The 14,651-nt window shown below is 38.8% G+C and overlaps 1 protein-coding gene across 1 annotated transcript in view; it reads left to right on the plus strand.

The window, feature by feature from the left end:
- GTF2F2 (general transcription factor IIF subunit 2) overlaps positions 1–14,651 on the plus strand; it is a 163,475-nt gene that overhangs the window by 81,540 nt on the left and 67,284 nt on the right. Inside the window, exon 5 of the mRNA XM_001154142.7 lies at positions 5,780–5,861. Coding sequence (XP_001154142.1) covers positions 5,780–5,861 — 82 coding nt within the window. The remainder of the gene's footprint in view (positions 1–5,779; positions 5,862–14,651) is intronic.

Genomic DNA, 14,651 nt, shown 5'->3' on the forward strand with positions numbered 1-14,651 from the left:
AAATTACCATCATCAAAGATGTGTGTTCATACTCAATAAGATCCTTTTGGTTGCAAGTAGCAGAAACCAGTCAACAAACCAATCTAGCCAAAAAAGGAGTGCGGGGGAGAATTTAGAAAGAATCCCATACTATTTCCCAGAATCCAAAGAAGAGCAAATGGCCAAGGAAAAGATATGAATTGAGCCATTCCAAAGCCTTTGGTAGGATGAGTTTGTGTGGCTTCTCTGCAGAGTGCTGGCAAGACCATGTCCTTCTAATAATTTGTGGTGTGAGCCCCTTAGTTGAACATTTCAAGCACAAGAGCGAGCAAGCACAGACACACATAGAGGCCATTCCTACCACCTTCAGTGCTCTTCCTTCTTACCCCCACCCACCCCAGTCTAAATCCTACCCATTTTTCAAGGTCCAGCACAATCATTGCTTATTCTTCAAAACTCTTCTTGGCCTGGCGTGGTGGCTCACGCCTGTAATCCTAGCACTTTGGGAGGCTGAGGTGGGCGGATCACCAGAGGTCAGGAGTTCAAGACCAGCCTGGCCAACATGGCAAAACCCCATCTCCACTAAAAATACAAAAATTAGCCTGGCGCAGTGGCACGTACCTGTAATCCCAGCTACTCAGGAGGCAGAGGCAGGAGAATCGCTTGAACCCAGGAGGCAGAGGTTGCGGTGAGCCAAGATCACGCCACTGCACTCCAGTCTAGGCAACAGAGCGAGACTCCATCTCAAAACAAAACAAAAAACTCTTCTTGATCTCTAGCTAGACATCTGAGTGTGTGTGTGTGTGTGTGTGTGTGTGCAAGTACATGTGTGTTTAATCCCAGTACTCTTGTATGTTTCTATTTTATGACCTTTAACATATTCAACTGGACAGAAGAATCCTACAGCACATATGGAATAACCAGTAATTGGTCAGTTACATTAAAAGATGGGAAATCATAAAAATGATATCAATATGCAGTTCCTATCTGCCTTAAACATTTTATCTTAAAACTTATAAATGTACGTTTAGTTGGCTGGGCACGGTGGCTCACGCCTGTAATCCCAGCACTTTGGGAGGCCGAGGTGGGCAGATCACGTGAGGTCAGGGGTTCAAGACCTGCCTGGTTACCATGGTGAAACCCTGGCGGTACTAAAAATACAAAAATTAGCTGGGCATGGTGGCGCACGCCTGTAATCCCAGCACCTCAGGTGGCTGAGGCATGAGAATTGCTTGAACCTGGGAGGCGGAGGTTTCAGTGAGTTGAGATTGCACCAGTGTACTCCAGCTACTCCAGCCTGGGTGACAGAGTGAGACATCATCTCAGAAATAAAATAAAATAAAATAAAATAAATGCACATTTAGTTGCTGATGTATATGTAAGACAAGGCCTTTGCTTTGAATATAGGATACTGACTGACCATCTGTTTTCTTTGTTTTTCAAAAATTAAACCCATCATTTAGTTTTTCAGTCTCATTCTGTCGCCCAGGCTGGAGTGCAGTGATGTGATCTCAGCTTATTGCAACCTCTACCTACAGAGTTCAAACAATTCTCATGCCTTAGCCTCCCAAATAGCTAGGACTACAGGCATGCACCACCACGCCCAGCTTTTTTTTTTTTTTTTTTTTGGATTTTTAGTAGAGAGACGGTTTCCTTGTGTTGCCTGGGCTAGTCTCAAACTCCTGGCCTCAAGTGATCTGCCCTCCTCGGCTTCCCAAAGTTCTGGGATTACAGGCGTGAGCCACTGCACCTGGCCCCATGATTTAGTTTAGATTTTCGATTTTGGTTTCTTTGAAAAGGAGCAAGAACTTAGACACTGTGAAACTATCTAAATGCCGACTCTTTCTAGACTCCTGTGCTTCCCTTTCAGTCTCCAGTTGTCTCACCTGTACCTAATTTGACAGTATTGTGTTACAACTTAACTTTATATCATCTTACCAAAGCATTCTACATAGTTTTTATAGAAACACCCCCCAAACTCCCCTCATACTTGCAATTTAATGGGCTTCTGTAATATATAATCAGATTACATAATTATTAAAACTAATATAGACAAGTTCTAGCATCGTTTGAGCAGACGTGTGTGGGAGTACTAGAGATTAACCTATTACCCACTAGTATATAGTGACTGTGGGCATCTGTCGCTATATTTAATAGCAGGCAGTTGAGAGCCTTTGTTAATCTAGAGGTGAGTTAAGTAGAGGTGTATCAAAAGTGCTTCTGGTGTATTAAGATGATTTGTGTACCTGTCTTATCCTACGAGACCAGCAGCTCTCGAAATGTGGTCTGGGAACCACTGGGCAGAGGGGTCCCCGAGATCCTTTCAAGGGATCAATGATGTCAAGACCATTTCTATAATAATGCTAATGGCTTTTTTTAAATTTTTTCACGCTCATTCTCTAGAAATTTCTTAATTTTAGTTTCTAATATGGTAGATATCAGCAGTTAAAACTTATAAACAGGTTTTTTGGGAGTCTGTACATTTTTCCTTTTAAAAACATTTAAATTTAGGTTTTTTAAGCTTATTTTTAATTGACAAGTAAAATTTGTGTATATTTATGGTATATAACATGGTGTTTTGATATATGTATATGTGTGGAATGGCTAAATCAAGCTATTCATATCTATACTTTTTAACTAATACATGCCACAGAACGTTTGAGAAAGTCTATGCTCCTTGAGGGTAGGAGCCGTGTTTCATTTGTTATTCCTGATGTGCTCTTGCATTGTCTTTTACATAGTAGGCACTCAGTAAATAGTTAAGAAATGTGTGAGAATAAAATGAATTATTTTTCAAGTATTTATGGTCTTTTAAACTGGGTCAACAAACTAGCTTTAAGTAAAGGTTTCTGTATTAATGAATAGGATCTATAATTAACAGCAGTAATGTGCAAGTGGGTGCTTTTAAATACTTTTAAAATAAAATTTAATACCTTTCCTTTGAAATCTTAAGCAGTATTTTGAAAAAGACAAGAAGTGTGGTTTAGTGGAAAGAATATGAGAATGTGTTCCTATGAGGCTTTAAAAAGAGAGCAGGCAAATCATGCCTAGGGGGCTGCATCAGGAGTAAATTGGCCTTTTAAAAATGTATTTAAGAAGAGAAGGGGAGAAAGGAAGTGAACAGAGATGTCAGGTTACTTAGGAACATCCAGTGGATGGGAAAATTCTTTGCTGATGAAGACTTTTCCATTCACTTTGAGTAGCATTTGGAAGCTATTTTAGGTTTGAAAAGAAGATATGATAGAAAATTATGGTTTGAGGAAGTAAATGTTATTGCTCTGTGTGAGTGACCTTGACTGAAGAATAGTGAGGAGATTGGTGGCCAAGTTGTAACGGGCAGTTGCTGTGGACCTGATTTCTACCCTTGAGCTGTCATATGGAGAAGGTTGATAGCACAAACCTTTAACTGAAAGTTAAATTCAGCCTGTCCACCTGGAGTAGGTACTGCTAAATAAGTGGGGAGCATTCACTTAGTAAAAGGTAGCTATATTAGTCCATTTTCACACTGCTATAAAGAAATGCCTGAGACTGGGTAGTTTATAAAGGAAACAGGTTTAATTGACTCACGGTTCCGCATACCTGAGGAGACCTCAGGAAACTTACATTCATGGTGGAAAGCAAAGGGAAAGCAGGCACCAAGGTGGCAGGAGGGAGAAGTGAGAGCACAGGAAAAAGCTGCCAGTGAGAACTCACTCATTATCACGAGAACAGCATAGGGGGAACTGCCCCATGATCCAGTCACTTCCCTCCCTTGACACGTGGGGATTATAATTCGAGATGAGATTTGGCTGGGGACACAGAGCCAGACCATATCAATAGCTCTTTTAGTTGCAACATTAATAAACGTGGATATGTGACTAAATTATTTGCAGGGATAGTAGTCTAGATTTATTTTATTTATTTTATTTATTTAGTTTTTTGAGACGGAGTCTTGCTCTGTTGCCAGGCTGGAGTGCAGTGGCACTATCTTGGCTCACTGCAACCTTTGCCTCCTGGGTTCAAGCGATTCCCTTGCCTCAGCCTCCTGAGTAGCTGGGACCACAGGTGCGTGCCACCATGCCTGGCTAATTTTTTATGTTTTAGTAGAGACAGGGTTTCACCATGTTGGCCAGCATGGTCTCGATCTCCTGACCTCATGATCTGCCTACCTCGGCCTCCCAAAGTGCTGGGATTATAGCTGTGAGCCACCGTGGCCGACCTAGATTTATTTTTTTAAAGGATTAATTGTCTTCCTTTTTTGGACTTTCCTTATGCATTTAAGACATTTGATATATCAGATTTTCCCAAATCTTGCTATTGTTGTGAAGACTAAAGAATTTTTCTTGATAGAACTTTCAGCTTCAGCAAGAGCCAAACTTGAATATAAGCTTTTTGCTTTAAGAAAATTCAAATTTTAATTTTATTAAAGACATTAATGAGAGGAAATTATTTTTAGAATTTAAACTTTACTATAAAATAATAATGGCTTTTAAAATATTTTCTTCCTGCCATATTTTGGTATAAGGTAGTCATGCTTCTCATCATTGCTTTTTCTGCATCTTCTTGAGATTTGTTGCATATGTTGCATTAAGGGACCCTGGATACATTGATTATATACAGTGTGCTTGTAATTAGTTCATACAGAGTCTCCTAGATTTTGGAGACATCCAAAGATCACTAAAAAAAGATTTTTTAGTATAAATATGTAGGCATGGTTCTATACACTTTCTGCATTTTGATCAATTTATCTGTCTCCCCCAGTGAACTGTATGCTTCTTGAAAACAGTATTGTGTCTTAATCATCTTGATTCCACAATGCCTAGATGGGGCCTTTTGCATAGCAGACATTTTGCTAATGTTAGTGGAATGAAGTAATTCTCTCTGAAAAGATGAATCATAAATGCACTACTCATGAGCCAGGGAATTTCCTGAGTCTCTTCTTAAAACCCAGGTGAATTCTTGTGGAAATATGACTGTTTCTAACCACAGTCATACATTTCCAGGGTATAAAGCTGGTACCATTATGAGACATTTATATGTGTATTATATAATAAGGTAAGGTCTGTCAAGTGACCACACCACAATGCTTGGTGGCCAGTAGGCACACAATAGATGCTAGCCTTTGTTTCCTTTTTCTGATTCTCCTAGGTTTTATGTCAGAGTCACTATAAGAATTACTAAGGATAGGGGAAATTGCCTTTGTGTTTGGACAAATATTCATAGCAGTTAAAGATTCTGTTTTGACATGCCCAGATTTAGAATTCTGCAGGAAAACAGAAGTCAGAGCAGCTGGCAGGCTGAACTGGTACACAGTATAACCCAGACAGTAGACCTGCCCAGTGTCACAGTATTTTCTGGGCTGGCTGTTTTAGTCACAAGGTATTTGAGAATTTTATTCACATACACAAACACACACACACGCGCGCGCGCACACACACACACACGGTCTTTGATTTAGTGGTTTAGACTAGCTGTGTTTTCAGAAGTTACTTCTTTGTCAAAGATGATAGCCTTTATACTCTTTAATTTGATTTTATGCCCTTTTAAGCTACCTTATTTAGAAGGAGCAGAGTGTATAAAAGCTGTTCCTGGCAAAGGGCCGCAGCAGCCTAATAAACAAATCTGACAGGAGCCCAGTTTGTTACTAAGCCAAGAATAAGGTTTCTCTCTGTTCTGACCAGTGAGATTCCTGAAACTTAACTATTTTTTCTTGATTTTTGATATTAATTATATTTGATTGTCATATTACTGTGTTTAGTGTGTCAAAATACAGTCTTGAAAATAAGTATTATCTCTGAATCCTTTTTTTTTTCCATTCAAGATAAGCTATCATTGGAAGGAATAGTGGTACAAAGAGCTGAATGCCGACCAGCTGCCAGTGAAAACTACATGCGATTAAAAAGGTTGGTGTTTTGTAACTCCAGAATGATACCTGATATTTCCCTTTGGGGATTGAGATACGTGTGTTATATCGCCTATTGACTGCATTAAAACTGTGGTTATTGTTGAGTGTTTGCTTCAAAAGCTGTTTGGTTTTAAAAGCAAGTAAGAGTTTCTTTGGCACTAAAGAAATTTCAGTATCTGGGCTGTTTATTTGAGGTATTTTAAGCTACTTTGTTAATACATCCTGGAATCAAAGTTTTTAAACTACATTTTCTAGTTGTCTTTATAAATTTTGATTCTTTAAAGACATGTATAAGATCTTTGTAATATTTTATTTTCCAGGGCTGTAATTTTTCCATAATAAATATGTATCCAAAATACTGTAACTGGGCCAGGCATGGTGGCACATGCCTGTAATCCCAGCACTTTGGGAGGCTGAGGTAGGTGGACCATTCAAGCCCAGGAGTTTGAGACCAACCTGGGCAACATGGTGATATCCTATCTCTATAAAAAGATAGAAAAATTAGCTGGGCGTGGCTGAGGTGTGAGGATTGCTTGGGCCTGGGAAGTGAAGGCTGCAGTGAGCTGAGATCATGCCACTGCACTCCAGCCTAGGTGACCCAGTGAGACCTTGTCTCAAAAAAAAAAAAAAAATTGTACTGTATAAAGCAAGTGTAGTTGCCAGAATATCATCCTATTCTCTTGATCTATAGAGAAATTTTTATAAACATATATACTGTGTTAGAGAGTTTGTTTCAGGATCTTCCCCTGCCCCCTAAATTTTTATGTGGTTAACATTTTGTAATTAGTATTTAAAAATGCTGATTGTAAATTCTTGATACCCCAAATTTTATGACGTTCAAAGAGTCAGCAATTTTTTAAGCCCTGAGGAAATATATTATACCTGTTTCATAGTTTATTTTTAATGTGTTTTAGCCCCATGTGATTTAGAATTATACTTTTTTTGTTCATTCATTCAGTACTTACTGTCTGCCAGGTGCTTTCTTAGAAGTGAGAGAAATAGCAGTAAACAAAGCAGACAAAAATCTCTGCGTTCGTGGACCTTCCATTGTCGCAGATTGTAGGTACAGTGAATCGGTAGTGGAGAAGACACTGCTGAAGTAGTGGTAGTGGCCTGTTGGATATCAGCATTCTCATCTACATAAGAGGCCAGTTGAGCTGGATCATCTCAAAATTTTGCATCATCTTTAAAAGTTTCCTTCTTTTGTCAATTAGATTAGACTCTGTCTCCTGAGAATGACATAGACTTGTTCTCTTGTCAAATAATTCCTCTAATTTAAATGTGTCCTTGGGGCAAATAAAAGAATGACAATCAAAATGAAAAATATTTATAACAGAAAATAGCTTTGGAAAACAGGCAGAAGATGTTTCTTTCATTGTTTTTAGCTTATAAAATTTATTGTATAGTAGTAAATTTTTGAAGTCTTTTTGAAAATTTATCTCTTCATGTAACTACTGAAATTGAAAAAATGCAAAATCTGGTTACCAAGTTGCTTACCAAGATCTTTTTCTGTGGCCGTAATTTTCTTTAAAGGGTTCTAAAGATTTCTGATGATGAGATCAGGCAGGTCACCTGCTGTGTTTATAAAATGGCTGCTTTTTTCCTACCAAAAAAGAAGTGAAAATTGTTTAGCCTTTCAAGTATGCTGAAAGATCAGCTGTTACATAGTCATGCACTATATAAGGACATTTGGTGGTCTCATAAGATTACAGTACTGTATTTTTTCTGTTGCTTTTCTGTGTTTAGATACACAAATACTTAAAATTGTGTTACAGTTGCCTACAGTATTCATTACAGTAATGTGTAGCAGAGTACACCATCTAGGTTTGTATAAGTACACTCTATAATGTTTGCACAACAGTGAAATTGCCTAACAATGTATTTCTCATGAGGTATCCCCATTGTTAAGCCATGCATGACTGTATTTTAATCTTAAGTGACTTAGAAAAAGAAACAAGTGGTTCAGGAGGATCATGTGAGTTTCATGAAGTAGATGATGACATAAGTCTTGAAGACAGCTTTTTTTGACCAAGTGGAGAAAGAGATGGGGTAAGAACATTCAAAATAGACATGCACAAAGACATGGGGAAGACTTTAGGGACCTGTGTGTGGTTCTGTAAGCCTGGAATGGAGGAATTGTTTGAGAGGATGGCAGAAGCTCCAGCCCAGACCTCTTTCTTCAACATCAAACATACATACAAAAGCCGGGTTGAATGTCTGATAGACATTTCAAATATGTAAAAAACTGAACTCCAGATCTTTCCCGCAAAACCCGCTCTACTAGCACTTTTCTTGTCTCAGTTAATTGGTTTTTAGTTAAACCTTGGTTTAGTCTTAGTTCTTTACTCCTCTCACACCCCACATCCAATGTGTCAGAAGAATCTTGTTGACTGTTCCTTCAAAATATTACACATCCATAGTCTGATCACCCCTATGGACTGCCATTATTTCTTACCTGGATTACTGCAGTAGCCTCCTACCAGAGTTCCTGCTTCCACCCTTTCCCCACTGTAGTCTCTTCTCAGCACAGTAGCCAGGGAAGTTCTTTTAAAATCTAAGTCAGATCATGCCATTCGTCTGTTCAAGTGTCACTTGCAGTGCTTCCTATATTACTCAGAATAAAATCTAAGTCCTTAATAATGATCTACAGGGTCCTATGTGATCATCCTACGACTGTCTACACCTTCTTGCCATCCTCATCTTTTTCTTCCCTCCCCTCCACTCATTCTGCTCCAACCACACCTGTCTCCTAACAGTCCATGAGCCCTCCAGGCACACATCCACACTGCAGCCTTTGCACAGACATTCTTTTCTGCCTGGAACAGCCTTTCTCCAGATAAATGCATGGCTTGCCGCCTCACCCCTTTCATGTCTCTTCTCAAAATACCACTTTTTCATGAGGCCTACCTTGACTACCCTACCTCTTTCTATACTTGTATCTTCTTCATAGCACACGTCACCTCCTACTAAACTATGTAGTTTACTTATATTTATTGCCACGTTTTCCCTCCTGCAATATAAGTTCCCATTAAAACAAAGTTTGTTTTTTTCTTTTTTGACTTTATTTTTTGTGCATGTCGATTTGGCTCACTCATTTACATACACACATTTGTCTACAATAGTTCATTCCACATAGTAGCTAGTCAGTAAATATTTGGTGAGTGAATGAATGGCACAAGATGAGGTTTAAAATGTTAAAGAGTCTTAGATACCATGGTGAGAAATTTGGACAGTGTGCTATAACTATTAAGGAGATATGGAAAAATTTTAAGCTAGGTGGAATCTAAAGGGATTTGTATTTTAGATAGATCATTCTGGCCATAGTATAAAGATTCGAAGCTGGGAGATAAGCTTGAAGCAGATATAATAATCCAGGTTCAAAATGTCTGAATGACTAAACAAGGTGGTTCTAGTCAGAAGGGAGATGAGAGTCTCTTTTGAGGATAGCTGGAGGTAGAGCCAATAGGACTTAATGAACTTACTTCAGACTTCTTTGGTTGTGGAATGGGAGATTCTTCTGGTTGGTGGTGGCTCTTGTGGCCCAGCTGTGAATATCCCAGATTGGCTCCCTGCTGTCCTGTGCCTTGCAAGGAAAGTTTACACTGATGAGAGGAGAGGGATAGGGAAGTTTTTGTAGTCCCCGTGTCCATTTGGCAGTTTACATAAGAGACTCGAAGCAGAAAATACATAAAATTGTAAAAACGGTACCAAGGTATAAATTATCAAAATAGCAAACTAATTTAAGTCATGAATTATTTTATTTACAATTACCCAACATTATCACTAAGGTGAGGCTCAAAATTTTTTTTGTTTTTTTTTTTAAACTGTGAACAACATGGGTTTGAAATTATTTTTAAATATTTACTTATTTATTTATTTATTTTTAGAGACAGGATCTCACTATGTTGCCCAGGCTGATCTCAAACTCCTAGGCTCAAGTGATCCTCCTACCTCAGCCTCCCAAAGTGCTGGGATTATAGGCATGAGCCACCATACCTGGCCAAGCTCAAAAAAAAAAAGTTTTTTTTTTTTTTGAGAGACGGAGTTTTGCTCTCGTTGCCCAGGCTAGAGTGCAATGGTGCAATCTCAGCTCACCGCAACCTCCGCCTCCTGTGTTCAAATGATGCTCCTGCCTCAGCCTCCCAAGTAGCTAGTATTCCAGGCATGTGCCACCATTCCCGGCCAATTTTGCATTTTTAGGAGAGACGGGTTTCTCCATGTTGGTCAGGTTGGTCTTGAACTCCTGACCTCAGGTGATCCGCCCACCTCGGCCTCCCAAAGTGCTGGGATTACAGGCGTAATCCACTGCGCCAGCCCAGGCTCAAAATTTTAAAGAATCATAAGATACTATTCTTATACCAGATAGTTTAGTCTTTAAACCTGAAGAAACACGCACACACACACACCACACACCCCCACATATGCGCACACACACACACAGTTACCCTACTACGTAAAGGATCTGTTTACAGACAATGTCGTGGAGGAAAGGCATAGCAACGTGGTAGTGCTATTGAATGTAATATGGAAAGGCAGTTTTCAGATGTAGGTAACATTAAAGTAGAAGTGTTTGAGAACAGAATTGGTAAGTCTGAGATATTCTATACCTAGATTTTTCATAAACATGCTCACAATTTTTCAGGGCCTCCTTTTGACTGCATAGTTTTTAGTCATATTCAAGTTTTTTGATTATCTGGCTCTTGTCTTACTTGTCTTTATTTTCAGCTATTCTCTTTTACATAGGCATTATATAGTTATAGCACACTACAAGTTCTTATCCCACATATGCTTGGCACTTTCCCATATTATGCCTTTGCTACTTAAATGCTGCATCTTCTACCTAGGATTGATTTCTTTCTTTCTTTCTTTCTTTTCTTTTCTTCTTTCTTTCTTTCTTTCTTTCTTTCTTTCTTTCTTTCTTTCTTTTTCTTTCTTTCTCTCTTTCTCTCTCTCTTTCCCTCTTTCTCTTTTTCTTTCTCTCTTTCTCACTTTCTCTCTCTCTCTTTCTCTCTTTCTCTCTTTCTTTCTTTCTTTTTTTTGAGACAAGTCTTGCTTGCTCTGTTTCCCAGGCTTAAGTGCAGTGGAGCGATCTCCGCTCACTCCAGCCTCTGCCTCCCAGGTTCAAACGATTCTCCTGCCTCAGTCTCCCAAGTAGCTGGGACTACAGGCATCCTCCAGCACGGCTGGCTAATTTTTGTAGTTTCTTTTTTTTGTTGTTGAGACAGGGGCTTACTCTGTTGCCCAGGCTGGAGTGCAGTGGTGCAATCTTGGCTCACTACAACCTCCGCCTCCCACCTCCAAGCGATTCTCCCACCTCAGCCTCCCGAGTAGCTGGAAGTACAGGCATGTGCCACCACGCCTGGCTAATTTTTGTGTTTTTAGTAGAGACAGGGTTTCACCTTTTTGGCCAGGCTGGTCTCCAACTCCTGGCCTCAAGTTATCCATCCGCCTCAGCCTCCCAATGTGCTGGGGTTACAGGCGTGAGCCACCGTGCCCGGCTAATTTTATTTATTTATTTATTTATTCTTCTTATTATTATTTTTTTGAGACAGAGTCTCGCTCTATCGCCCAGGTTGGAGTGCAGTGGCGCCATCTCGGCTCACTGCAAGCTCTGCCTCCTGAGTTCACACCATTCTTCTGCCTCAGCCTCCCGAGTAGCTGGGATTACAGGCACCCACCACCACGCCCGGCTAATTTTTTTGTATTTTTAGTAGAGGTGGGATTTCACTGTGTTAGCCAGGATGATCTCAATCACCTGACCTTGTGATCCACCCGCTTCGGCCCCTCAAAGTGCTGGGATTACAGGTATGAGCCACGAGGCCCCAGCTTCTACCTAAGATTTCTTATCTACCTCCTACAGAGATCTTTCTGAGCCTTTAAAACCAACCCAGCATCACTTACTCAGGAAAACCTCCTTATAGTTTCTATTCCCCACCCCATTTAGGATCTTCTATTCCTCTTTTCTGCTTTCCCACATATTTAAATGTTTATTCTTCTTTAATGTTTTGGGAATTCATAGTTGTATCCTCTACAACATTATAAACTTCATGAGAGCAGAGACTATGAGTTTTATTTTTCTTTCTTCTTTCCCTCTTAGTCTCCCTGTCTCCTTTCCTTCCTTTCTTTTTTTGTGTGTAAATATCCAAAAGTATTTATTGGATTGAAATAGAAATGGCAAAGGTAGGTACAGAAATATGGGAATCATCAGCATTCAGCTTCTTTATTAATAATTTTTTTATTTGCACTTACTTGAAACCTGGACTTTATTTTTCAGTTTTGTATATATGCATATTTCTTTGCACACATGTGCACGTGTCTCTTGCTTTGAGAAGGAGAAAGTGATTTCAAAATAAATATAAAAACATTTCATCAACAATAAATCTGTTTTTCAAAATGTAAAGAAATGAATCTTCTATTTATGGAGGACTAGAAGAGAAAGCCTTTTCATCAAAAAAGACCTATTCTTAAGTCAATGAGTCGCTTTTCTTTAATCAGTGAGTTTTTACTGTATTATATTTTAGTAACTAGCAGCTGAACTACATTCTTGGAAACATAAATGACTATCACAAAGTGTATTTCACATTTATAAATAATGATCTTTAAGAATGATTAGTCTTCTTTTAGCGGGAATTTAATTTTAGTAATTCTTACAGCTCTCTGCTGTTAAATTTTGGCTGATAAATTAGCCAGATGTTATGAGAATTATAACCATATTCATCAAATGTAAGTTAGTAAGATTCTGTCATTCATTTAGATAAAGGTGGAAATTAAATACATACTTTCATACTAGTAAATACATACACTAACCCCAAGAAATGACCTTCAGTCGATGAAATTCAGGCCAAGAAGGAAATGATTTCTTTCATCAGATCCCCTCACATAATAAAAAATCCTGCAAGACTCCAGTTAGCCACCAAGAAAATCTAAAACTAACTAAATAAAAACCTAATGATTTTGTTTGCTAGTCTTAAAATTGTAACAGCCTAACTTGTCATATTGAGAAAAAAAAAGTGTTCTACTACTTCTCTTACTTTTTCTTTATCTGACATTAGTTTGGATTAATCTGAATATTAGGAGAAAAATTATTTTGAATTGGTAAATATAAATATACTTAATATCACATCATGTCTTATGTATTAAACTGATTTAATCTGGATTATTTTAAGTGTAACTTTTATTTCAGCCGCTCGAGCTTTTCCCTAGTCTTTGAATGGTGGCTTATGTGCCCACTCTATAATTCATATTGTACTTTGTTAAGTATAAAGGAACATAAATATAAGGCAATCATCCTAACATATTTTCTTACAGGAAAATCATAGAAATATGAAATTATATGGCTTTTTGACTTCTGTATGTTTATGTCACTAACTCATCTGAAAATACTTGTCTTAAAAGTTTTTATTTTTATTCCAGTGTTTGTGGATTTTTTTCAAAAACCTAAGAAAACCCTTCTCCTATAGGAACACAGGTTCCCATATGATTATAAAACATTCAAATACTAGCTCAAATATTGAATGGGATACAGGTTGAATATCCTAAGTCCAAAAATCTGAAATCATTTCAAAATCCAAAACTACTTGAGCACTGGCATGATGTTCAGAGGAAATGCTTTGAGAAGTGCTCATTTCAGATTTCAAATGTTAAGGATGCTAAGTTTAATGCAAATATCCCCAAATCAGAAACATTGCTGTTCCAAGAAGTATAAGCTGAATTATAAATAGGATGATCATATAATTTATCATTGAAAACAGGATACTTTTGAGAATGAAAGCAGGCACTGGATGTCTCCATTAAAAATGCACTAATTTATAATGTAAAACATTTTATAAATGGTTGTAATAAAAGTATAAAAATACCTTTGGAATAAAACTATAACAGAAAACTAGGCAAGGTGTTTTACCCAGAATTTTTTAAAAGACTGAAACTGAGCCGGGCGTGATGGCTCATGCCAGTAATCCCAGGACTTTGGGAGGCTGAGGCGAGTGGATCACCTAAGGTCAGGAGTTTGTGACCAGCCTGGCCAACATGGTGAAACCCGTCCCTACTAAAAATACAGTAAAATTAGCCAGATGTAGTGGTAGGTGCCTGTAATCCCAACTACTCGGGAGGCTGAGGCACAAGAATCACTAGAACCCAGGTGGCAGAGGTTGCAGTGAGCCATCGCACCACTGCACTCCAACTTGGGTGACAGAGCGGGACTCTGTCTCAAAAAAAAAAAAAGACTAAAGCTGTTTGTTTTAAGAAAGACTCCTTAGGGAAACTCAGTGGTAGAGATCACCCTCTTTCCTCTGAAGAGCCATAGCAGCTGTCTCTTTCACAGCCTTGAGCTGTAGACTGCCCCTGAAGATTCACTATTGTGATGAAACAAGGACTTCCAAATGGTTGTAAAAGCTCTTGGGAATGTGTATAAAGAATGAGGCCTGGTGCAGTGGCTCACACTTGTAATCCCAGCACTTTGGGAGGCCGAGTCTTGAGCCCAGGAGTTTGAGACCAGCCTGGGCAACATGGAGAAACACCATCCCTACAACAACAACAACAAAAATTAGCCAAGCATGGTGGTGCACGCTGAGGTGGGAGGATGGCTTGAGCCTGGAGGTCAAGGCTGCAGCGAGCTGAGGTTGCACCACTGCACTCCCTCCTGGGCAACAGAGCGAGACCCTGTCTCAAGAGGAAAAAAAAGAAGGCACTGGAATAATTTTTAAAACTCAAAGGTTATACATATATATGTATATTTCCTTCTTGTGATCTCTGATATTTTCACTTTAAGATAGGGGGAGCGGAGGAGTTT

Source organism: Pan troglodytes, chromosome 14 (assembly GCF_028858775.2).
Source record: "Pan troglodytes isolate AG18354 chromosome 14, NHGRI_mPanTro3-v2.0_pri, whole genome shotgun sequence".
NCBI classification, from domain to species: Eukaryota; Metazoa; Chordata; class Mammalia; order Primates; family Hominidae; genus Pan; species Pan troglodytes.